The 26841-nt window shown below is 46.5% G+C and overlaps 1 protein-coding gene across 5 annotated transcripts in view; it reads right to left on the reverse strand.

The window, feature by feature from the left end:
- Window positions 1-2146: 2146 nt before the first annotated feature.
- Window positions 2147-26841, reverse strand: part of LOC122930805 (interferon alpha/beta receptor 2-like) — a 60371-nt gene continuing 35676 nt past the window's right edge. For 4 of the 5 annotated variants that reach the window (XM_044284416.1, XM_044284418.1, XM_044284417.1 and 1 more), the window contains 5 exons: window positions 21791-21963; window positions 19642-19817; window positions 18785-18947; window positions 18235-18368; window positions 2147-4182 (listed from right to left, as the gene is read on the reverse strand). In XM_044284416.1, coding sequence (XP_044140351.1) covers window positions 3520-4182; window positions 18235-18368; window positions 18785-18947; window positions 19642-19817; window positions 21791-21963 — 1309 coding nt within the window. In that variant the 3' untranslated portion in view covers window positions 2147-3519. The remainder of the gene's footprint in view (window positions 4183-18234; window positions 18369-18784; window positions 18948-19641; window positions 19818-21790; window positions 21964-26841) is intronic. The other variant, XM_044284419.1, reaches the window with a different exon arrangement.

The raw sequence follows: 26841 nt of genomic DNA on the forward strand, positions 1-26841 counted from the left end.
GGTACCAAACATGCACGATTTTTCTCACGTGAGTGCAAAACGCATTACAATGTTTTGCAATCGCGCGTGTTCCCACAACGCACCCGCCCATTTTCCCGCAATGCCAGTGTGAAGGAGGCCTTACAGTTCTGGAATGTATTGGATAACACTGACAGCATTATGCATATATTCAAGACCTCTAAGGGTTATATATAGCATCATAAATTTAATTAATATAATGCTATGCGACCCCGGCAGTGCTGGAAGTTTGGGACAGGTGCTGTGCTGCGAGTCCGCAGCGTGACACTCGCACGTCTGAAAGAGGCCTAAGGGTGGGAGTTGGGGGGCGCGGGATGCAGGAGCCGACCACACAGGATACGTGCCTCTGGTTGTCACACTTTATTCTCTTTCTACAGGCGTGAGAAGATGAAGAGCTGCACATCTAGTCACCGCCCGCACCTAGTCAGGAGGAAATTAACGTTTTTGGGACAGGAATCTGATTTCAGGTGAATATATGTGATAGAAACACGGACATAAGTGACGAATATAAACGCTGCATGTCTTTTATTTTTATTAGGTTTTGTGTATCTTAAAGGGTTTCTACCACTTCGGTTTCACATATTTAGCTGTCAGACACTAGCGATCCGCTAGTGTCTGCTCTGCCCAACCATCCTAATATAATTGCTTTTGGGGCAGCCGTTTGCTAAAAAAAGAACTTTTATTAATATGCTAATGAGCCTCTAGGTGCTATGGGGGCGTCATTAGCACCTAGAGGCTCCGTCTACCTTCAGAAACTGCCGCCGCCCAGCGCGTCCCTCCAGCCCGCCCATCTCCTCCTGAATGCGATCCTCCTTGTGAGCTATGTATTCTGCGCATGCGCAGTGAATGTCTGACCGCTTCCTTGCTCAGACATCTCCACTGCGCCTGCGCGATGACGCCATAGTGCTCCGAGGAACAGGCGCAGTGGAGATGTCTGAGCAGGGAAGCTGTCAGACATTCACTGCGCATGCGCAGAATACATACGCTCACAAGGAGGATTGCATTCAGGAGGAGATGGGCGGGCTGGAGGGACGCGCTGGGTGGCGGCAGTTTCTGAAGGTAGACGGAGCCTCTAGGTGCTAATGACGCCCCCATAGCACCTAGAGGCTCATTAGCATATTAATAAAAGTTCTTTTTTTAGCAAAACTGCTGCCCCAAAAGCAATTATATTAGGATGGTTGGGCAGAGCAGACACTAGCGGATCGCTAGTGTCTGACAGCTAAATATGTGAAACCGAAGTGGTAGAAACCCTTTAAGGCCCCTTTCACACGAGCGAGTTTCCCACGCGGGTGCGATGCGTGACGTGAACGCACGGCATCCTGAATCCTGTCAATGGGTCTGTGTACATTAGCATTTTTTTCTTTCACGAATCAATTCTACGTTGCGTTAAAATCGCAGCATGTGCCCCATAGAGGTGAATGGGGCTTCAGTTAAAGACGCGTTGCATCCGTATGCAGCGCGTTTTTCACCCATGGTTGCTAGCAGATGTTTGTAAACCTTCAGTTTTTTTTTCCACACTGAACTTGCTTGCAAAATGGTGGGAATTTCACTGAACGCACCCTGACACAATCCGTATTGCTGGTGTGATACGCGGGCGCTGTACGATTTGGGTTTGTTCCCATTTTGCAGACAAGTATAGGACATGTTCTGTCTTTTTGCGGATCATCCGTGTGTTTTCAGCATCTCCGTTCTGCAAAAAGACAGAATATGTCCGCACAATGAGGACTATGGAGACTATGGGAACCGCAAAAAAATGTGGATGCAACACGGACGGTATCTGGAAATTTAATACTGATCAATATCTGATCGGCGGGGGTGCAGGGTGTCGAATGGCTGCAGCGCCCTCCTATACGTAGTGGACAGAGCTGGTAACTGCAGCGCTGCTCCTGCTGAAGTGAATACTGCAGTCACCACGTCTGAACGGTACACAATGCACAAAGTCCTGTAGTTCCGGCACAGGGGAGGTGCTGGGGGTCAGACCGCTGCCAAATGGATATCCCCACCTATTTTGAAGATAGGTCATCAGTATTAAAATCCTGGAAAACCACTTTATGGTTCTGCTTGTGTTACACGTCTGATGCTAAATTGCATGAAGGCGCCCATCGGACGTTAGAACAGCAGGCAAACGTTTTGGTCATTAGGTTTGTTTTACTGATTCTGTATAAATGAACGACAAGTGGTGGCAAAATGTGAAAGTACGGACTTACAGAGGAAAAGAGCAAGTAGATGGCGGTGCATATATTTACACCTTGTAAAGGCAGGTGTCGTATGATGGATGCATACTGTCCGATTCTATACCGGCTGCAGATTTCCGCATTTCTAGTTCAGTCGGTGACATACATCAGGTACACATTGTCTAAATATTAGACAGGATTTGTAAATCTGCCCCAGTCCTCCTTAAGGCCTCGTGCACACAATTGTATTTTTGGTCCTGGTCCGTGTCCAATCCGCATTTTTGGGTGGATCGCACACAAACCACTTCAGTTCCATGGGTCCACAAATAAAAACGGACTGCACACAGATGTGATCCGAGTGTTGTCCGCATCCATGAAGCAAATTATAGAATCTGGCCTATTCTTGTCCGTTTTGAGAACAGGAATAGGCTTTTTTTTAAATTTAATTTTGTTACAGCGGGTCGTCCGAAAATTGTGTGATGAACACAGACCACATCCGTAATTTGCAGATCTGCAATTTGTGGGCCGCAAAATGAATACTATTGTGTGCAGGAGCCAAATGTGTGATAGCGAGATGACTAGGTCAGAGCACCTTCCAAACGGCAGGCGTTTCCGGTATGTAGTGGTTAGTACCTACCGAAAGTGGTCCAAGCGGGGACAAGTGGTAAATCAGTGACTGGCCATATTGCAACTTACAGGACTTAAAGGGGTTGGCTCGTCTCAAATTGATGGTATATAGCTAGAATATATCAGGAGTGGAGGTGGGACCCACACGTATCTCCAGAATGGGGCCCCCAAAGTGAAGGAGTGCGGCCTGTTCCCCTATTCATCGCTGTGGGAGTCTCGAAAATAGCCGAGAAAGTGCCATAGCAAAGAATGGAGAAGTGCACCCCTCAAGCGCAGCCACAGCTCCGTTTACCGCTATGGAAAGCGCAGAGATGGTGCTCAGCTATTTTTGGAACTCCCATAGCGGTGAACGGAGGGTGGCTGCGAATGCGTGGCTGCTGTCCATTCACTTTGGGGAACCCGTTCTGGAGATAAGAGCAGGTCCCAGAGGTGGGACCCGCACCTATCTGACATCCTAGCGATAAGCCATCAATGAGACAACCCCTTTAAAGGATATGATGCCAACGTCTTAGTGCCAGGACACTATCACAGACCTTGTACAGTCCATGCCTCAACGGGTCAGATCTGGTGACATGAGAGGGACCTACACAATATTCTGGTTTTAATGTCTTGGCTGACCGGTGTACTGATCTCAGTGCTACAAAACATAAAATCCTCTTTTGTAAAAACAAGCCGTTATAAATGCAGCATGGCATAAAAGTCATCTTTTCATGTAGCCTGATATCAGGTTACTGTCAGAGTCATCATTCTCTGAAATGTCCTCTACCTCCTCGCAATCACCCCAGTCCTCCTCTTCCAGGCCATCGATGCTTAAACAGATGTCACCATTGCACTGGTCTAGTTCAATCTCAGTTTCATGCGACTCCACCGAGACTTCTGCCTCCTCCTGTGGCACTTCTACATGTCTGAAACCCGACCAGACCTCGGCAGGGTCCGCTATGGACACAGTGTTCAGATTAATGTTGAAGACCCCACTGGTGTCAAAGGGGAGGTTTGAGGAGTCATCCCTGACACTGACTGGTGGACAGACAATGGAAGAGCCTCCGAGGGCAGATACAGAAGAGGACACCCTATCTCCTCGACGTCCTGAGGAGAGGTCTTCCTCAGCAGAGCTGTTTGCTTCTCCGCTTGACCCCGTGGAGGACGAGACAGCTGAAGGAAGGTCTCCACTTGTCGAGGTGCCACTTGTGTCACTGTCCACAAGTCGCTTTCTGCTTGTGTAGCCTTCTTCGCAGTTCTTCTCACTTTCTGGCTTCGGCTCCACCTGAAATTTCTTGCTAATTATGTCCACAGGAATAGAGAAAGTTGGGGAGGTAAATTCACTTCTGGCAACGAACGAGCTCTCAGAAGATGGCAAGGATTTCTTAAAGAGAAAGAAAATGGGATTATAAACGTGTCTGGTGAACGTACATTGGGGTCATGTGACCAGTAATAGCCAATAAAACCTAAACTGACGATTAACCTCCAAATTAGTGAGGGACATCATCCAAATTTGAAGAGGACCCGTCCCCTCTACTGACTTGTTCGTTTTAGTAACTACCTGCATTCCCTATGTAATAACAATTCTGGAGCATCTGTTCTTATGACTATGTTGTGCCATTCCTCTATTATTCCTACTAGATGTTTATAAATGAATTGCTAGCACTCTGCAATAAAGGTTCAGATGGGAGTTTCCACACAGTCTGAGACTATTCAATCAAAGCTGCCGGTGTCAGACTGTGCAGGGACACATCCCCAAACTGGTAACACCCATCTGGACCTTCATTGTCAACTGATAGTACTTTATTCTTAAATTTCTGGTAGGAAGAATAGTGGAATGGCATATCATAGAGCCATAAGAAAAGATGCTCCAGAATTATTACATTATTAATGCAAGTAGCTGCTAAAACCGACATGTCAGGAGAGGCGACAGCTCCTCTTGAAAGGGATTGTCTCACCACCAATACCAGTGGTGGGGCCTGCACCCATCTCTAGAACGGAGCGGCCAAAGTGACGGAGAGCGCATCACACGTGCAATGAATGGAGAGCACAGTGTGCAAGTGCAGCCACCACTCCATTCACTTCTATGGAATAGCCAGAAATAGCCGAGCCAGCAATTAGCTATTTTTGCCACACCCATAGAAATGGAGGAGGGCTGCGCATGCGGGGAGCACTCTTTCACGTTGGGCGCTCCATTCTAGAGATCAGTGCGGGTCCCAGAGGTGGAACCTGCACCTATCAGACATTGGGGGCATAACTAAGCGATATGCCTCCAAAGTCTGAGGTGAGACCACCCCTTTACGCCAGACACAGACAAGCGGAGTTCGGTGTGAGAAACTCGCAGCGTTAGTTCCCATTCTGACCTCCGCTCCTCTGACAGGATTGCACAGCGTTATAATGATTTATAATTCTGTGTGTCTCTGTCAGACCTGTCAGTGTGATTCAGCAGATTCCAGGACTCTCAGGATCACACAGCACTATAAATCATAATGCTGTGCGATCCGGTCAGGGGACAGAAAGGGAACACTGCCACGCGCAGCGAGTTTCTCGCACTGAACTCGCTCGTCTGTGCCAGGCCTCAAAGTTGCAGCCGGTCACTATACATCAGTTTTAGGCTTTCCTTGCATAAGAAAATGGATTCCCTTAAAGGGGTTATCAGAGTTAAATCAATATATGTTAAGGTGGCCTAAAACATTATTAAAAATACATTTCTAATGTACATTCATTATTTATTCTGCTGAGTTTCCACATGCCCGATGTCACTCACCAGGCTCCGGCGGTGACGTCTCGTTTACAGGCTTCTCCCTGCAGGAGGGAGGGGCCCGGCTCTGTACACAAAATGTCAGAGCCTTTGGTGCCCGCCCCCCCCCCCCCCCTCTCTGTATTTGGCTGCTGCGGCTCCTGTGAGGGATCGCTCATGCGCGATCCTCATCAGTGCCGGCAGCCGTGAAGAAAGATTCCATGGATTCCAAAGCTCCCTCCCTCTGGTCCACCAGTGTGCCCGTTGCCCTGCGTCTGGCGATCTTTACTAGCCTCAGCTGGTAGCTCAAAAACACCCCCAGGAACATCACAAAGTAAATTATTGTCCATAATATAGATATTGCTGTGATATAGCTTAGATAGATATAGGTGTCATATAGGACACCTACAGTTGCAAGAAAAAGTATGTGAACCCTTTGGAATGATATGGATTTCTGCACAAATTGGTCATAAAATGTGATCTGATCTTCATCTAAGTCACAACAATAGACAATCACAGTCTGCTTAAACTAATAACACACAAAGAGTTAAATGTTACCATGTATTTATTGAACACACCATGTAAACATTCACAGTGCAGGTAGAAAAAGTATGTGAACCCTTGGATTTAATAACTGGTTGAAGCTCCTTTGGCAGCAATAACTTCAACCAAACGTTTCCTGTAGTTGCAGATCAGACGTGCACAACGGTCAGGAGTAATTCTTGACCATTCCTCTTTACAGAACAGAATTCTTGCATAAGAATGTTGCATAAATCTTGTTACACAACTGGTAATACAAATCACTTCTCAATCTCCCCCCACCCCCCAACCTGGTGCCAATCCTCAAGCACAGGAAAGAGTTGTAAGCTAATCCACTAGCAATCTCCCCAAAGTACCCGCTAATTTCTTTTTCAGGTACCACGCGGAATTTAAAAATGGTTTCAGGAGTATCTTTAGTTCCGAGTCTGAATAGACTGCAGAAATGAACGTCTCCCATTTTTTGAAGAACGGCTTGATCTGCAACCCTTTAGTTTGCTCTACTTCTATTTTCTCCATGTCAAAACATTTCTTTATATGCAAAAACATTTCAGACGCTGTTGGGACTTGGGGGGATGAAGCCATCTCCTCAGAAGGCAACGCTTAGCTGCTAAGATTGCTATATGTAACACCGGTGAGATGTGTTTATGTTCCGGTGGAACATGAAAGATGATGAGCTCTGGCGTAATTGGGATTACTATTTTCAGATGTGTTTTGATATGGCGTTTCACCATCTTCCAGAACTTAATGGATTCCGGACAAGACCAGATCCCATAAGGTGACATTTCGGGCATGCAGTAAGTCTAGACTGATCCTTAACTTTCCCAGAGTACTGGAAGCCATATATGGCTTTATGGAGCACCTTAAAGTGCGTCTCTCTCCATCCCTTATTCTAAACCATTTTCCTAATTTTATCCCATCCTGGTAGTATTGTGCTATCTAGGTTCCAATGCGCAAATAGGGATTCTGTTAAGGGCTTTTGTTAAATTTTTCTAATCTCTCTATAGAAATCTGAGAGGGACTTTTTCACTTTGCCTTGACCTAACAAACAATCTAGGGCATTGGGAACCATTACTGCCGCCAGAGATTGCATTCTATGATCAATGAAGCTTTTAAGCTGTATATAAGCAAATAGTTGTTGGGAATATGCAAGCTGGTATTTTTCCCTAATCTCCAAAAAGGAGACCTTTCTGCCCATTCCATACATCCTGTACCTTATTAATGATCTTTTCCTTCCATTTCGTGAAATGACAGGAATCTGTTCCGGCTGAGAATTCTGGGTGGCCCCAGAGAGGCATGTGTTTGGAAAATAGGAAGGGAAGTTTGAGTATTTTACATATCTCCTTCCAGGCAGCCAGGGTGTCTCGTATCATCAGGCTAGTTTTTTTTATCAAGGAGGGGACAGCAGTTAGTCTAGTGTGGAGTAATGCTCCTAGGGACCAGGGGCGAACCAGCTGAGATTTAGTTTATGGTTAGTGTAGGAACTGGTTTCAAAAATCCAATCCACACAATGTCTCAACAAGCCAGCCAGATTGTAAAGACGAAGGTGAGGAAACGTTAGCCCACCTTTTTGTTTAGGTAGTTGTAATTTGCAAAGTGCTATTCTGGGTTTCTTCCCAGCCCATAAAAAAGGTGCGGAATGCCGATTCCAACTTAGCTAGGTCAGAATGCTTGAGTAGGAGAGGGATACTTTGTATATGGTACAGTAATTTTGGGATGACGATCATTTTTAAGAGTTGAGTTCTCCCCCCAAGGGATATTTCTTCCATCTATCTAGATCCGACATAGGGGGTAGTTTAGAACAGGGATGCTCAACCCGCGGCCCTCCAGCTGTTGTAAAACTACAACTCCCACCATGCCCTGCTGTAGGCCGATAGCTGTAGGCTGTCCAGGAATGATGGGAGTTGTAGTTTTGCAACAGCTGGAGGGCCGCAGGTTGAGCATGCCTGGTTTAGAAGATACAGGGATTCCGGGCGCCTGCCAATATGCACACCTAGGTATTTTATTGATGTGGAGGCTATCTGTATGGGAGTGCCTAATTGATGGGCGGTACATCCTTTGGCTCGATTGTTTAAAAGGAGAAGTTCTGATTTAGTGGGGTTGGCTCTATATCCCGACAACTTTCCAAAATCTTCCAATAGCTGAAAGACATGTTTCAGGTCTCTCCCTGGACTTTCTAAAAACAATAAAAGATCATCCGCAAAAAGCGCATGTTTGGTAGTGATATTACCCATCTTGATACCTTCTATATTCTCGGCAAGGGCTATTTTACGGGAAAGGGGTTCTATGGCAAGATTAAACAGTAGGGGAGACAGTGGACACCCCTGTCTAGTGCCTTTGCGTAGGGTAAAAGGGAGTTGAAATATATCCCGGAGTGTGAATCCTAGCATGTGGGTTAGTGTAGAGGGCTGACAAATATTGTCTAAGGCTCAATTCACACGTCCGCAATTTCGTTCCGCATTTTGCGTAACGGAATTTGCGGACCCATTTATTCCTATGGGGCAGCACGATGTGCTGCCCGGACACAGAATTGCGGATCTGCACTTCCGGGTCCGCATTTCCGTTCCACAAAAAAATAGAACATGTTCTATTCTTGTCTGCGGACAAGAACAGGCATATTGTATTAGTGCCAGCAAAATGCGGAACGCACATTGCCGCTTTCCGTGTTTTGCAGATCCGCAAAACACGTTGCAGACGTGTTAATGGAGCCTTAAGGGGCCGCTTATTCCTACATAGTCCATCCCCAGTCCACATTGTCAAACGCCTTCTCCGCATCTATAGCTACAATTGCTGGGCCGTCAGATTCCTCTTTACCTCATCCAGAACCCCCAACACCTTACGAATATTGGTGACCCCCGCTCTACCCTGGACAAACCCCACCTGACTGGGGGAGATTATCTTAGGCAAAACAGCTGCCAACCTGTCCGCTAGGATCTTAGATGCTATTTTCAGGTCAACATTTATTAGTGAGAGCGGACGGTATGAGGAGGCTAGAGTAAGGTCTTTACCCGGCTTTGTTCGTATAGGTAGGGATATCTTTACCTTGCATGTAATTGGTGTATATACAAGAAAGCGTAGGGGATATGTCTTGTGCCAGGATACGGTAAAACTCCCCTTTAAACCCATCTGGGCCAGGTGCTTTTCCTAGGGAAAGGTTTTTTACGGTATGGATAACTTCTTTGCTAGTTATTGGGGAGTTGAGGATGTTCCTATCTGTTTTATATTTTTGTTAGAGTGGGATCTCCTAACCAGTCCTGAACACCTGTAGTCTGGAAACCTGAGGTATCATACAACTTGGCGTAAAAGTCTTTTAGAATCCCATTGATCTCTTTGGGGTGTGAACATGTTTTGCCCGTATCATCTTACAGCCCTTGAATGTACGTTTGACCCTATTGGCCAGTAGCCAATCTAGCTGGAGTTTGCCAGCCTTGTTCCCATATTTGAACAGGTGAGCTTCCCATTTAGATTGTGCCAGCTGTTCACAGTGGAGAAGCCATGTATCGTATGTCTGTTTGGCTTGCTGCCATTTCTGCTGTGAAAGTGTAGTAGGTTTGTTTTGGAAGGCTGTATAGGATATCCTCAGCTCGTCGCTCATTTGTGCGAGTTTTAATTTGATTGTACGTTTTTTGCTGTACATATATGCCTTGACTTTTTTCCCTGAGAACAGCTTTCCCTGCATCCCACAACAACTGGTCAGTGGTTCCCTCATTGTCCTGTTTACACTCTAGCCACCAGCCATGGAGCATATCACAGAAGTTTTCATCAAGCATGCTGGAAATCTCTATAAGAAATCTGATCCCCTGGGTATTCCGTCCTGAAATATCGAGACCGGCTCGTGATCAGAGATCACCATATCCTTAATTTTTGGTTCTGTGAAACGGCCCCAGCTTTCTCTGTTGACCAAAATATAATCTATGCGGGACCAGGACTTATGGGCGGCAGAAAAAAAATGTGAACTCTCTCCCCTCAGGGTGAATCAGGCGCCAAATGTCTGTAAGGTTAGCATCTGTTAGTAGGCGTGCTAGATTGAAGTTCTCCCCTCCCTTCCTTGTAGATTTGTTCCCCTCCTTCTAGCTTCTACTTGGCTTACTACAGCATTCATGTCACCCCCCACTATTCCTAACCCCAATGGATCTCGGGATATACGTTGACCCAAGGCATCGAAAAAAACTACATCTGGTTCATTCGGGCCATATATATTGTAAACACTTAGATCCCACCCCACCGAGGCAAGGTGAAGATAAGAGACTCAACCTCTTTCGTCATGATCATGTGATAAAACCTTATATGAGAGACCCTTCTTCAGTAGAGTGAGAACCACTGCTTTCTTCCCTATTGCCTCCAAACCAAAAACCACCCCTACCCACAACTTCTTCATACGGTGAAAATCTTGTGAAGTCAAATGTGTCTCTTGTAATAAAGCTATATCTGTACCTAATCTCTTTAGATGTCTTAAAATCATCATGCGTTTACCAGGGGATCTCGACCCTTTTATATTCCAGGATATAATTTTCAACGGATCAGCCATTGGGGGAGGAATTAATTAGCTTATTGTATAATCCTGTAATTCTGAAGTGGGCACCAGAATTTTCTCCCCTCCCCAATCCCCAAACCATAACAAAAACATACTGTCCGAGACGAAACCATCCATTACAGCAAAGATAGAAAACTATCTTAAAGATTCGGACTTCACTTTTTTCCAGTATAGCAGTATGCGTGTTAGCGAAACGAAAAAAAAAAAAAAAAAAAAAAAAAAACCACCTTTCCACCTAGAAGCAATCCTAATGCAAATCAGGTTGAATTCCAGCTACTAACTAAGATGCCATGCGCGTGGACATCAAAGGTCTCCAGTTAAACATAAAATGGAGCCAATGGTGTTCCCGCGATCCCATCCACGACCGGATCAAAATGTCACGCGGTCCTTGGAGAATGAAAAGAGGACACCCCAAGTAGGGATCGACCGATTATCGGATTTACCGATATTATCGGCCGATATTCAGGATTTTGAACACCATCGGTATCGGCATCTATTTTGCCGATATTCCGATAGTGTATGGGGAACACAGATCGCGATGTTGTTAGCGCTCTCCGTGTTCCCCTTAGCAGCACAGGGGAGAAGGAGCAGTGTCTCCTCCCCCTGTGCTGCTGCTGCTGCCGCCAATGTAAGGACAGGGGACAGGAGGAGGGGAGGAGCTATGGCCACTGCGCCACCAATGAAGCTTAATCTCTAATTCATTCATATACAGGAGGCGGGAGCTGGCTGCAGGATCACATAGCCGGCTCCCTGCCTCTATGAGCTGTAGCTGCGATCTGCGGTAGTTAACTCCTCAGGTGCCGCGGATCGCAGCTACAGCTCATAGAGGTCGGGAGCCGGCTATGTGATCCTGCAGCCAGCTCCCGCCTCCTGTATATGAATGAATTAGAGATTAAGCTTCATTGGTGGCGCAGTGCGCCCCCCCAAGCCCCCCAGTATCAGACATTGGTGGCGCAGTGCGCCCCTCCCCCCAGTATTAAGCATTGGTGGCGCAGTGCGCCTCCCCCCCAAGCCCCCCCAGTATTAGGCAGTGGTGGCGCATAGGGCCCCCCCACCCCAGTCGCAGTGCGCCCCTCCACAGGATCCCCTCTCCCTTGCTCCTCCGATCGGAGCCCCAGCAGTGTAATGCTGGGGCTCCGATCGGTTACCATGGCAGCCAGGACGCTATTGAAGCCCTGGCTGCCATGATAAGCTCCATGCTGCTCTGTGCACAAAGCACACAGCAGCAGGGACAGTGTGAGCTCCTATTCACCCTGATAGAGATCTATCAGGGTGAATAGGACAAGGGTTCTAGTCCCTAAGGGGGCTAAAAGTTAGTTAAAAAAAAAAAGTTACAAAAAAATAATAAAAACACCAAAATATTAAATATAAATGAAAAAGAAAGATTTACAAAAAAAAAATAAATACACATTAACAATAAACATTAATTTTCAGCAGATTTGTGGGAATTTTTATTTTTATTTTTCAAAAATGAAAATTCCCAGAATATCGGTATAAATTATCGGCTATCGGCCTGAAAGTTCACAAATTATCGGTATCGGCCCTAAAAAATCAATATCGGTCGATCCCTAACCCCAAGTTACCCAACTGCCCCTGCGGTACGCCGGATATACAAAATAGTTTGCTCTCCTAATTTATCCTTTGCATTTCCCTCCAGATGATTTTCAGGAACTCATTCGATTATGTATAATGTTTGGATGGGATTTTATCGATTTGACATTACAGCCACCCCAAAAAGTTTCTCTTTAAAGGGACTCTGTCACCACTTTCTAACCCCCACTTTTAAAACTATAGTTCTGTCCATGGAGCCCCTGTGATTTCAATGGTGTTGTTATATGCGAAATCCGCAGGCTCGTTTTGATAAAAAAAACTTTTATCTAACCTGTCAGTCATGAGGCTAAGGTGCCCAGGGCGTTTCTCCTGGTCTGAACATGCCGCCAGCCGCCGCCGCCGCCGTTGGTGCCCAGCTCCTCCTCTGCCTTGAATTTGCGCCGCCTGAATGTCAGGAAATACGCCTCCGGCTCTCCCTCAGTCCCCCCTCCTTCTTTTCTAAGATCCCGCGCGTGCAGCAGTGTTCGCGTTAGCGGGAGGTTGAGCGAAGTGCGCATGCGCATGCGCACTTCGCTCAATGAGGCTGAATCGAAAAGTCCGCACGGGCGCATCAGGCACAGGCCTGTGCGCACGCGCGAAATTTTAGAAAAGGAGGGGGGACTGAGGGAGAGCCGGAGGCGTATTTCTTGACATTCAGGCGGCGCAAATTCAAGGCAGAGGAGGAGCTGGGCACCAACGGCGGCGGCGGCATGTTCAGACCGGGAGAAACGCCCTGGGCACCTTATCCTCATGACTGACAGGTTAGATAAAAGGTTTTTTTACCAAAACGAGCCTGCGGATTTCGCATATAACACCACCATTGAAATCACAGGGGCTCCATGGACAGAACTATAGTTTTAAAAGTGGGGGTTAGAAAGTGGTGACAGAGTCCCTTTAAGGTTGTTTTTTTTTATGTTAAGAGTCCCTGTACTTTCACACAGTTTCATTTCATTTAATAGAGAACGGTGTAAGAGTACTTTCACACTAGCATTTTTCTTTTCCGGTGTTGAGTTCCGTCTAAGGGGCTCAATACCAGAAAAAAACTGATCAGTTTTATCCTAATGCATTCTGAATGGAGAACGATCCGTTCAGGATGCATCAGTTCAGTCCCTCTTACGCTTTTTGGACGGAGAAAATACAGCGGCATGCTGCAGTTTTCTCTCCGGCCAAAAATACTGATCACTTGCCGGATCCGGCATTAATTTATATTGAAGTGTATTAGTGCCGGATTCAGCATTAAGTGTTGCGGAAAAACAGATACGTCTGACAAATGCCATCAGTTTGCGTCTGTATTGCCGGATCTGCGATGGAACTGCCTGCCGGAATCCTCTGCCGCAAGTGTGAAAGTACCCCACCTCGCAATTTTCTAAACACTTAAAGGGCTTCTGTCACCCCACTAAACGGGTTTTTTTTTTTGGTTTTTTTTTACTTATAATCCCTATACTGCGATTTATGCATACATAATCTAATCAATCATTTCGGTTCAGTAGATTCTGTTAAAAACGTACTTTTAAAATATGCAAATTACCTTGCTACCAGCAAGTAGGGCGGCTACTTGCTGGTAGCAGCCGCATCCTCCGATCCTAAAGACGCCCCCTCCGCATGTTGATTGACAACCACTTAGTTGTAGCTGATGTGTCACACACCGCTGAAATCAGCATTTCTGTCAGTACTTTATACTGCCCTCAGTACGGTCAGCACAAAGTTGATGACAGGTTCCCTTTAATAGATGGAGTAGTTGTATTTGGAAAAGAAAGAAAGTTCCTTCTCTGAAAATATTTCATTTCCTTCCAAGAGCCATTTATCTTTATCTAATTGCGCGCTTAAAAAAAACAGCCATAACAGACGTACACGTAAATAATATTCTAATAAATAAAGAGCCAATCTAAAGAAGTATTTTCACAGCTCAGACAATAACCCGTCAGAAGGTGTAATTGGGTACATTACCTTGTATTATTTTTGGTACGTTTGGTAACTCCTTTAATAACCTTGCTATATACCAATTCTTATCAGTTGTTCCTCTATCCCTCTATCAGGGCCATCCCAGGGTATATAGGAGGTTCCTGATACGGGATCACCCCCTATCGGGGCGGTCATTCCGTTTGTAGGCAGGGTGTTTTATTATAGGGTGAGACCTAGGGCCAAAACCCCAGATATTAATCATTTAACACCCATGCCTATCTACGTCCCCAACTTTGATCATAATATTATCTGTGTTTTTGATTTTTTTATATCTTTATTATAATTTTTCTGTGGTTTAGGGTTATTTTTTTTTAAATATATGACATTAAAGGCCAAGTTTTAATAGTGGTAGTCTGTGAAAATTCAATCCTCAAGATAGGCTATCAATTTGTAATCAGTGGGCCTGGTCACATTCCCATACAAGTGAATTGGGATGAGCTGCGATACCAAGCACGGCTACTATACGATGGGTGGCACTGTGCTTGGTGAGCTACGAGAAGGCCACAGCAATAACCGTAGTGCCGCAGCCTCCTCAACCGGCAGGAGTGTGGGAGTCCGTCCCCTATTGACGGCATATTGATGACCTATCCTGGAGGATAGACCATCAATATGAAGATCTTAGAAAACCCCTTTAAGGGTCCATTCACACGTTCGTAATTTGGGTCCGCATTCGTTCCGCAATTTGCGGACCCATTCACTTTCAATGGGGCTGGAACAGATGCAAATCCACATTTCCTGGATCCGCATCCTCATTTTCGGGATCCGCAATTTCGTTCCTCAAAAAAATAGAACATGTCCTATTCTTGTCCGCAATTGCGGACCAGAAAAGGCATTTTTTATTATAGTGTCTGTGATGTGCACTCCGCAAATTGCGGACTGCACATTGCAAGTGTCAGTGTTTTGCGGATCCGCAAAACACTTACGGACGTGTGAATGGACCCTAATCAAGACAAGTATTTCAGAGTCTATGAAGTCATGGACATAAGGAGCATAAAATGTAGGGGGAGATTTATTACGGGGGAAGGTTTTTGAAGTCATTATTTCTTGAGTCTACATTGCAGAAATTAGTGCCGAGCTTATCAAAATGTCCCAAGTTTTTGAAAATATTTGTTGCATCTTTAAAGGGGTTATATCCCATCTTAGACAATGGGGGCATATCGCTAGGATATGCCCCCATTGTCCGATAGGTAAGGGTCCCACGGAGAACGGAGCCAGGGAGAGTTGTGGCTGGAGGACCCCGGATTTCCCGGGGTACGTCCACCACCAGCTCCACGCCTCTCCCATTGAAGTGAATAGGAGCGCATGCGCGGCCACTGCTCCCATTCATTTCTATGGGGCCGATGGAAATATCAGAGCCAGCGCTCGGCTATTTTCAGCGGCTCCATAGAAATGAATGGAGGGCGGCTGCGCATGCGCAGTGCGCCCTCCTCAAGTTCTCCTTGTAGGTGCGGGTCCCAGAGGTAGGACCTGCACCCAGTGGTGTATCTTGGTTTTGTGCTGCCCTAGGCGAGACTAAACTCGGGCACCCCCCCTAATATAAATTTGACCCACCCCTTCCTGTCGAGGCCAAACCCCTTTCTCTCTAAACCCCTCCCCTTCCTATGTGCCATCCACAGATCCCCCCTAAATAGTGCCATCCATGGATCCCGCTCCCCTAAATAGTGCCATCCACGGATCCCCCTCCCCTAAATAGTGCCATCCACGGATCCCCCTCCCCTAAATAGTGCCATCCACAGATCCCCCTCCCCTAAATGGTGCCATCCACAGATCCCCCCTCCCCTAAACAGTGCCATCTACGGATCCCCCTCCCCTAAATAGTGCTATCCACAGATCCCCCTCCCCTAAATAGTGCCATCCACAGATCCCCCCCCTCCTCCCCTAAACGGTGCCATCCACAGATTCCTCCTCCCCCTGACGCTCACAGGAAAACATTTAAAAACAAATCAGTAACCTAAAACTTTATTCATTGGTGATCTCTTTACTGTATACCTTACTCTGTCTTTCAGCTTCGGTAACAGCAGGCAGTGCGGGCGGGCGGCGCTCACTCACGTCACGCGCCTGCTCCTCCCACTAGGCGGCGCAGGCGCGTGACGTCATTGAGTGAGCGCCGCCCGCCCGCACTGCCTGCTGTTACCGGAGCTGAAATACAGAGTAAGGTATACAGTAAAGAGATCACCAATGAATAAAGTTTAGGTTACTGATTCGTTTTTAAATGTTTTCCTGTGAGCGGCGGGGCCCTGTATATTCTAACCCCCAGGCAAGCGTCCCTGTCACCATGGGAACGCCTGGGGGTTAGAATATACCATCGGATTTGTGTTTTCACGCTCTCACTGAGAGCGTGAAAACTCAGATCCGATGGTATATTCTAACCCCCAGGCAAGCGTCCCCGTCACCATGGGAACGCCTGGGGGTTAGAATATACCATCGGATCTTCTGAGTATACCGGAGGCAGATGAGACTGATGGGACAAGGGGCAAACAAGGCATTTTGCCGCCCTAGGCAAATGCCTTGTTTGCCTCGTGATAGATACGCCCCTGCCTGCACCTATCAGACAATGGGGACATATCCTAGCGATATGCTCCCATTGTCTAAGATGGGAATACCACTTTAAAAAGTAAGACTTGTGTCTTCAGATTTTTTTTTTTCCCTCTCCCTCCTAATGGAGTGCCCCAAGACAGGTCACATGTTATGTATGTGCTCTATTATAAAGTCAATTTTTCTATTCAGATGTAATTATTTGGCAATAAAAATTCCTTTTTGTTGACCACTGGTGTTATCACAAGTGAAGAGCACTCCCTACGACCTTGACATACAGTACTGCGGTCTCACTTTGATCCGGTGCCAAGGACTAGGGAATGGCGGCGAACACGAGATAACTATGAAGTATTGTGGTTAGTAATTAGAACGCGCACATTGTCAGACAATGTGAACACAAGGCCGAGTCCGCCTGAACAACCATCTTTATTCTGGACTCCAATGCGGGCGAGCAATGTTTTTTATGCCAGTTTCTACCGTAGGAGGTCGTAATAAATGACCTCCACTGTGCATTTTCCCAGGAGCCGGATGACCAGCAATCTGATCACTATGGTTTGTAGTGTTGGTGGATTATTGGTATTGGTCGCACATAACCGTTTTGCGGGTTTCAGCTTATCTGCAGCTCTAATGTGTTTTTTCTCCCCCTTTATTGCTCCTCTCTCCTGTTCTGGGCTGTGGTCACATGACCATGTCCATGCAGCTCTTTCTTATTTCCTGTGATGTTATGTCCATGGGCGGGGCAGTGATAGGGGAGTGTCTATGTAACTAGCTGGGTGGGAGGAGCTGGGTGTTAGGGGCGGTGCTGGAGCTGTGGCAGAGGAAGGAGAAGTGCATCATGGGTTTGGCTGGACACAGGAACAGGAAGTTCTACATACAGGAAAGAGACAAATCAGAGGGATTGGTTTACATGGTGAAAACGGGTCAGGAGAGTCCAAATGGAAGAAAGAAAAAGCATGGGGAAGATGCACATGAGGCAAGTGACTACATAAGCGGGTCTGTTAAAAGTCTTAGGGCTGTTTCACACGAGCGGATGCCGTGCGTGGCATCCGCTCCGTGAAAGAGTGCAAAGACCCGATGCGGACTGCAGAGGCACGGAGCATTAACATGACTGATAATGCTCCGTGCCCCTCTGTGACCTCTTTACTACAAAATCACAGTTGTCACTGTGATTTCGTAGTAAAGAGATCACAGAGAGGCACGGAGCATTATCAGTCATGTTAATGCCCCGTGTCTCTGCTGTCCGCATCGGGTCTTGGCACTCTTTCATGGAGCGGATGCCACGCACGGCATCCGCTCGTGTGAAACAGCCCTTAGTAATCTCAGTAAACCCTTTAAGAATGGTGCTTGGCACAGGATATACATGTAAGACTGCACTATTAAGATCAGACTGGTATAGTGCTGTCTATGTACAGGTGTCAGCACATTAGTGGTTTCCTGGGTGTTTGCTCTATGGCCGTAGTAAATTGTGCAGATGTCATTTCACTCCACCATTGCTAACAAAATAATAATAATAATAATAAAAAAAATACAACACGTACCAAAACTTTTGGGATTGCGGTCTTGGCCCTGCAGATATATCCAGCAAAGTCCAGTCCGATTAAGCAAAAAACTAAACCAATGAAAAGCAGAACTCCGCACACCGCCGACACGATCACATGAACGGTACTGCCCCCTGTAACAACGAAAAAACAATATGCTGTAGTCCACAGGGAGGTTTTTGAGCAAAATCAGAAATATGATAAAAATCTACATCCAGAACATCATTGTGTCTAGCTGTACTCTGGCAGTCCGACAGAATAAATGGGACAGCAGTGTGTATACTCCCAGCCCTCCGACCACCACCGACGAGGATGGGGTATAAGTTTGTATACCCCTTTAAAGGCAATTTCTACGTGTTGGCCTGTGGACATTCAATAGCCGATCGCACAGTCGTGGTGTTAAATTCGCAACTAATATTTTAGTTTAGCTGAAATCGGCAGGTTTGGATTTACATGAAAATCACAAACGACCGACTCATGCGCTGTGGAGTCCTAGCCAATGCTCTAACCATACCATATTACATATGCCGGATCTAGGATTTCCACCTACCGTGGTATTCTGTCACCACGCATTTCAGTTTGGATGGTACCGGAGGCTTCTTATTTAGGTTTGAAGTTATATTTACAGACAGACAGTAGTTGGCGTTTGGTAGCAGGTTGGATTGGATAAATGTACAATTCTCTGTATGCATATCTTCCTTATAGAATGAGACCTGTGAATGAGAAAATATAAAGGGTAATTGGAGAATAAACCGTCAGCAGTCCTGACCTCCATTATACAGACGCCTCCATCCCCCTGTGCAGCCATTTTGACATATTCACTTGAATGCGCGATCATTAGATTGCTTATACCACAGACTGCAATGGATTCATCGTTGCAGTTTATAGTAAAATCTCTGTGCATCTATTAAGCTCTGCCCCAGGCAGGGCTTAATAGGAGGTTTGCTATGGCAGGCCTGGGAGCCTTCACATAGCAACTGAATGATGGTGTACTCGGTGGGGAAGGGCTGTTCAGGTCACTGTTTCTGTGAAATGACCACTCTGACGTTGTAACTATGGACTAGAAGTTGACTCTGATCACGGAAGCTACTGTAGGGTGTCTGCTGTGTAAAACATCAGGAACCTGCTGAGTGTGTGCAATCCGCCGTACTTGTACAGTAGATGTCAGGAACGGGTTCATTTCCTCTGTGGTGGCAGGAAAAAACTTCACTTACACTTAAAGGTCCCTTCTAGTAAGTAGGGACTGTCCCCATAGACAATGGAAAAGAGGAGTCACAGGGAGTGCACATGTACTTACATTCATAGCCCCCACAAGTACATTTATGTCTATAAAGACATAAAAGCAACCTTAGAAACAAACAGCAGAACGATGTCGTCGACGAGTGAACCATTACTCAGTCTACTTACCTCTGTCATGTGCTCCATCTTAATATGGCAGTGCAGCTCTGAAAAGCCCTCGTCACTAATCAGGCTCACATACCGCTGGTTTTCGTCACTCCATAAATGAGAGGCAGGAAGCTGGATGGAAACTTTGATGAGGCGGTCGCCAGGAACGACATCCACTATCGGTGGGCCCAGTACAGCTGAAAATAAAACACAACAGGTATGGCTCCATTAGTCACACCAGGAGAACAGGATGTTGCCTAATCACCTCTGACCCATTGATGGCCCCCAGAAGACATTGGAGACTTAGTCCAGGAGTAACCTTTTTCAGCAATTTGCTCTATAGCAGCTCTTCTGTGTGATCATACCAGATGGGCTAGCCTTCACCCGATGTCCCCTCCTATATGCATCACTGAGCCTTGGGCTGCCATGACTCTGTAACCAGATCACCCGTTGTCCACCCTTGGCCAGTTCTGGTTGGTACTAACCACTACACACCGGTAACATCTCAAAAGACCTGCTGTTTTGGAGATGCTCTGACCCAGTCTAGCCATCACAGTACGGTAATGGTCTCCCATTTCCTTTACGCTTATTTTCCCTGCTGCCGACACATCAACTTCAAGAACTGACTCTTCATTTGCTGCCTAATATATTCCAGCACGTGACACTTGCCATAGTCACTTTAAAGATTGCGCCGGCTCGCGCTTGCAGTGGGTGCAATAGCCGCTGGTTTCTGCTGTTTGACCCCATACATCCATCCCTGGCCTCTACTGTTTCAATCATAAGGCTAATCACATACATTTAACCCCTCAAATGCCATGGTCAAATGTGAGCGGTGCAGACGCGGGGGCTGCATGTTCCTGTGCCCGTAACACCGTTTCCCAGGTGAGACTGGGAAAGCTATAATATCCTAGTGATAGCTCAGAGCCCCAAGCTTGTTCCAATACCCATCGCTGGTATATACTAATACAGGCCAGCAGGTGGCAGCACCATGTTGGTATATAGTAAACGGTGTGGTCTGTGATAGATACCCATCACAAACACAATATATAAAAAAAAGTTTAAAATCAACCCCCTTTCCCCAAAATAAAAAAAATTGGAATAAAAAGTGATCAAAAAGTCACACATACACTTCAAAATTGTATCACTGAAAGGTACCGCTCTGATACAACCCCATAGACAGGAAAAAAATAAAAAAGTTATAGGGGTCAGAAAACGGTGATGAAAAGAAAAAAAAAAAACTTTTTTTTTGTTTTAATAAAAACGATACAAAAAGTGTGGTATAACTAATCATACTGACCAGTAGAATGAAGGCAACAGGTCAACTTTACCACATAGGGGATACCCTAACGCAAAATTGCTCCCTGCTACAATATTAAACAGTGCCATTAGACAGTACAACTTGTCCCGCAAAAACGAGCCCTCAAAGCTATATCCATGGAAAAAAAAAAAAAAAAAAAGTAAAAAAAAAAAAAAACATGTAAAAAAGCAAGGCCCTTTTAAGGGTTAATGTTATGGCTGATTGGTGCACACAGTTGCCAGATTAATACATCTCCATGGGAGCCGTATAAATCGTCATGCAGCAGGCTCCCCCTAGTGGCGTCGTCAGGCAGCCAGAATTTTTGCATACTGTTCTACATTCTCGCCGTACAAATGACTGTGCACGTGTGGTCATCCGTTACTGCACCCAACTGGGATACCGACACCTTCAGAGTAGCCTGTCTGTTCCCAGGTCTCAGCTTCGAGTATTGCACATCCAATGCAAGATCCAAGGCAGAAATGACAGGCTTCCACTCAGATTACAGCCACGGATGTGCATAAGGCTAGTCAGTGGCGCCAATTCTCTGCAGTGGCGCTAAAAATCTGCTTGCAAAATTTCCATTGAGGTTGTCCCTACGCATTGGGACAAGTGGATCTGTATCAAATCCAACACCTGGGAACGTTCCCTAAATAAGTAGATTGAGGTCACGAGAACCCTTGAAGAGTGTGTGGTCCTGAGCGGGGGGAGCACCATGGATGACCTATGTATGTAGCATATCCACGTCTCCATTCAATTTCCCCTGGAGGATGGGTGTCAGGGGATAGACGATGTGTCGGAGGTGAGGTCCAGACTTATCAGGTATCTATAGGCTATAAATGGCCGCTGGATGGATCGTTCTCTGCACGCACTTACTGTCTTCAATTGGTGTCAAGGAAACACGGCTGGAAGGTTCTGAAGATTCGTCATTTGTAAAACTTAAGACTGTGATGTCATAATGGCTGTTGACATCGGTGAGATCCTCGCTCAGTTCGCAGCGCCGCGTTGTGACATTGGAGCAATGTTTGGTAACACGAGGAGGCGCTTGGCTATAAAAAACAAAAACAGGTAAATAACCTTCAATTATTCAAGTGTACTGGCACAATTAGGGTTTTACCAAATGTAAGATTTCTAAGACTATGTAACCTTTACAGCTTGGCCCAAACGGACAGCCGTAGCGTGCGAAATCTTCATGACTAGCGATGGAAAAGTAACAGAAAAACCACACGGCGCTGGAAAAAGCGACAACCTGAAACCACCCACATTTTTCCCCTTCCTCATTTAATAATCGATGCCTTTGTGAAATGTACAGCTCCGCTTCATCTTCTCCGTCTCTCCACACAGTGCTGATGGTTTGGGGACGCGCCCCATGGTGGTCATCATGTAGTCATACATTTCCAGGAGGAATAAGAGGGAATGCACAATGCAGAGAAGATTCACCAGCGTTGTTAGAACAAGAGTATAAGCTGTCTGCACGGCTTGTAGTTGGACAGGCCTTATTTTCTCAGACGTTAAAAAAAAAAAAAAAAAAAAAAAAAAAAAAATTGACGTGCGAATAGCTCCACAAACTTTGATTGGTTCTAAAGGACGGCTGGTACTAAAACGGACGTCGTGTGGATGGAGCCTAATTCTACGGACGCTGTGGACTAGACTGAACATGATGCACATAAAAGTCAAGCATTTAAAAAATCAGATTTGCAGAAGCAGAGGGGAAATCGCGGTTCACCTGGCTATCTCAGAGTCGTCGGAGGAGGACGGCATGCTAGCATTATGCAATAAGTAGGCTGCCAGGTGCAAGGAGAACAATGGCTCTACTGATCAACCAACCAAGGCCCCATTACACTGCTCGATGGAGCAAATGATTCTCTGAAAGGAAGCGTTCCGTCCCGTCAGTGAAGGAGAGCGCTGCATTTACAGACCAGAGAGCGGTGAGTACAGCCAGCCCCATGGAGAGTATGCATATCGGCAATGCTTCATGGGAAAAGAATATGTAAAGAGGTATCTCCAAAGGAAAGAGAACCATCTTGGAAGTGGCTCCCTACGAGTCAAGAGCCAAGCCAGATATCCACCCCATTGTTTTGGAGTGCTTGCTGTCAATGGATGGATGTCTGGTCTGGCTATATTCCCCTGTCAAATCCCAAGGCTTGTTGAAAAGTCAGTCACTTCCGATAGTTGGTGCTGGCGAGATGGTTCTCTTTCTTGGGAGATACCTCTTTGCGTATAGCTTAAAGGGGTTGTCCGGGAAAAGATACTGAGGTTAATGACCTATCCTCAGAATGGATCATCAATAGCAGATCGGGAGGGGGTGCGACTCCCAGAACTCCCTTCCCGATCAGCTTTTAAAAAGAGACTGGGCGCTCAGTAAGTGCTGCGACCTCTTCCTAGGCCAGTGACGTCACCGGTCACATGGCCTAGCTGCAGCTCCGCCCCTTTCAAGTCCATAGGGTTGAGCTGCAATACCAAGTGCGACCACTATACAATGTATGGTGCTGTGCTAGGAAAGCTGCCGGTAGCCGGCTGCGCTCACCTGAGGTTGAGGGAGCACGGTGGCCTGCTAAAACAGCTGATCAGCGGGGGTGCTGGGACTCAGACCCCCGCCAATGTGATAGTGATGACCTGGGGATAGGTCTTCATTATCATATCCCGGATAACCCCTTTAACCAAAAAAATACGTGATACCTCTATCCCCTTAATAGCAGAACAAACTATTGTCCATCTTGTTGTGCATTTTCATACGTATACAATATTATCTAATGACATTATAACCAAAATGAATGTTCATTGCCTTTAAGAAGAAATCAGCTTGAACCAAAGTTCTATTATGTGGCTGAGGAAGCCAAGATGAGTTCATGGCAAGTTCAGATTGTATAAAAAATATAAATTATGAACATAAACGGACATTGTATTTAAAAGTTATTGCTAAGGATATGGGTTTATCTATGGCAGTGGTGGCGAACCTATGGCACGGGTGCCAGAGGCGGCACTCAGAGCCCTCTCTGTGGGCACCCATGCCCTGGAAAAAGTCTAAGGAATTCCTATATGCCTTAGGCTTTTCTTGCCATTCATCAACGCAGGGCGCACTATGAACAGTACAGGCAGCACATTCAATGCAGGCAGGCTATATAGCTAAATGACAAAGTGCATGGAACATATACTATATTGAACTGTAGTATTCATGTTGGCACTTTGTGATAAATAAGTTGGGTTTGTGTTGCAGTTTGGGCACTCGGTCTCTAAAAGGTTCGCCATCACTGATCTATGGGGAGTATATCAGCCTCCTCAGACATGTCTGTCTGAAGGGAACAAGGTTGTTTCATGGATAAGCCATGACGTGATAAGAATTCATATCTTTGAGGCACACCTGCTGTATGAGGTTCTCTCTCTCTCTCTCTCTCTCTGGTATATTTAGTTTACAACATATTTTAACCAATAATCTATATAATGTGTTATCCATGTGTAACAATGTATCGATTTATATAGATGTTATACCATGTACTTATCATTTAGAGCAGGGGTGTCAAACTCAAATTCATCGGGGGCCGCATCAGCAGTTTGGTCATCCTCAAAGGGCCGGTTGTATCGGACTTATGGGGGATCTGTGGGTGACACTTATGGGGGGATCTGCCCGCCCCTAGGACCGCCCCCTAAAACCGCCCCTTTAGAGAACAGGGATGCAAGTAAAATTTGGGGGGGCTATAAAAGTCCAGCCCAGCAAAGAAACCCCCCAGATGGGGATGGCACTGTTAATGGGGGATCTGGGGATGGCATCCACAGATCCCCCATCCTATAACAGTGCCATCCACAGACCCCCCCCCACCATCCTATAACAGTGCCATCCACAGACCCCCCCCACCCCATAACAGTGCCATCCACAGACCCCCCCCACCCCATAACAGTGCCATCCACAGACCCCCCCCACCCCATAACAGTGCCATCCACAGACCCCCCCACCCCATAACAGTGCCATCCACAGACCCCCCCACCCCATAACAGTGCCATCCACAGACCCCCCCACCCCATAACAGTGCCATCCACAGACCCCCCCCACCCCATAACAGTGCCATCCACAGACCCCCCCCACCTCATAACAGTGCCATCCACAGACCCCCCCCACCTCATAACAGTGCCATCCACAGACCCCCCCCACCTCATAACAGTGCCATCCACAGACCCCCCCCCCCCACCTCATAACAGTGCCATCCACAGACCCCCCCCACCTCATAACAGTGCCATCCACAGACCCCCCCCACCTCATAACAGTGCCATCCACAGACCCCCCCCACCTCATAACAGTGCCATCCACAGACCCCCCCCACCTCATAACAGTGCCATCCACAGACCCCCCCCACCTCATAACAGTGCCATCCACAGACCCCCCACCCCATAACAGTGCCATCCACAGACCCCCCCACCCCATAACAGTGCCATCCACAGACCCCCCCACCCCATAACAGTGCCATCCACAGACCCCCCCACCCCATAACAGTGCCATCCACAGACCCCCCCCCCCCATTGCCGCTCCAGTACAGACTAGTTATAAAATGTGTACAATTAATAAGGATTCTATTCATGAGGCCCCCTCTGCAGTAGAACATTCAATATAGCCACATCCTACTCACAGGGCTGTTATCTTAATGCTGGCCGGCCGGGCAGACGAGCGGCAGCGTCACGACTGACGTCACATGCCTGCGCCGCCTCCTTCATTCAGAAAGTAGGCCGGGCACATGACGTCAATCGTGACGCTGCCGCTAGTCTGCCCGGCCGGCCAGCATTAAGATAACAGCCCTGTGAGTAGGATGTGGCTATATTGAATGTTCTACTGCAGAGGGGGCCTCATGAATAGAATCCTTATTAATTGTACACATTTTATAACTACTGGAGCTGGGGGCCAGAGCACAGTGAACGCACCGGCCCCCAGCTCCTCCTCCCAGTCCCTCCCCGCTGATACATCGCAGCCTGCGATACTGGAGCATGGCAGGCTGCGATGTCAAAAGGTGGCGGAACGCCGTTCCGGTGCGTTCCGCCAGAAAAACAGCCCTGACGCTCATTATCCGATTTATTATCACTTCCTGCAGGGGCCGCCTGCAGGAAGTGATAATAAAAGGTGAAGGCTGGCAGCGGCTACGCGGGCCACATGACGAGGTCTGGCGGGCCGGATTCGGCCCGCGGGCCTTGTGTTTGACACCCGTGATTTAGAGGTATTGTAGAAGGTATAAAAACATTTAAGTTTATGTTAATTGGATTTCTGAGAAAAGTAAATGTTATTTCAAAACAATAGTTATTCATGGATGTAGATAAATGAAATGTACAAGTTCCGATGCCAAGCATCAAAGCAGTTATATAAAATTTTCATCAAGTCAACCTATATTTCAAAAAGATAGGAGAAGACAGCCAACTCCAACAAGTCGAGGATATAGGTAATTAAAAAGTGTCCGGAAAAGACCTTCCTCAATGATGTATATTAATAGGTCAAAAGGGTCATGTGAACGTATTATTAGATATTTAGTTTTAAATGCTTAAAAGTTGTGATGTTTATCTTCAGTACCAGAGTGCAATCTGGAGGCAGATGGACAATATTATATTATTTCATTATTTGTTCTATGCCATATTAGGAGTTAACATAACATCATTGTATTATTAGCATGCGAATACACCCACCTTACCTGATTGGGAATCCCTAATCTAAAGGGGACGATTCTTAGATATGGGGGGGGGGGGGATAATTACTTGTGTACAGAGCATTAGGGGAGATCCATAGGCCATAGATCCATCCATCCAATCAAAAAGAAAAAAACTTTACCAGAAGAAACTTGGATTATTTTTGGATTACTAGGAAAGTTCCTCAGAACTGGTCCCATCTGAACTCTGTCTACCTTTGACCCGGTAACGTATATTTTGTTTACTACTTGTGATATTAATAAGATATT

Source organism: Bufo gargarizans, chromosome 3 (assembly GCF_014858855.1).
Source record: "Bufo gargarizans isolate SCDJY-AF-19 chromosome 3, ASM1485885v1, whole genome shotgun sequence".
Taxonomy (NCBI): domain Eukaryota; kingdom Metazoa; phylum Chordata; class Amphibia; order Anura; family Bufonidae; genus Bufo; species Bufo gargarizans.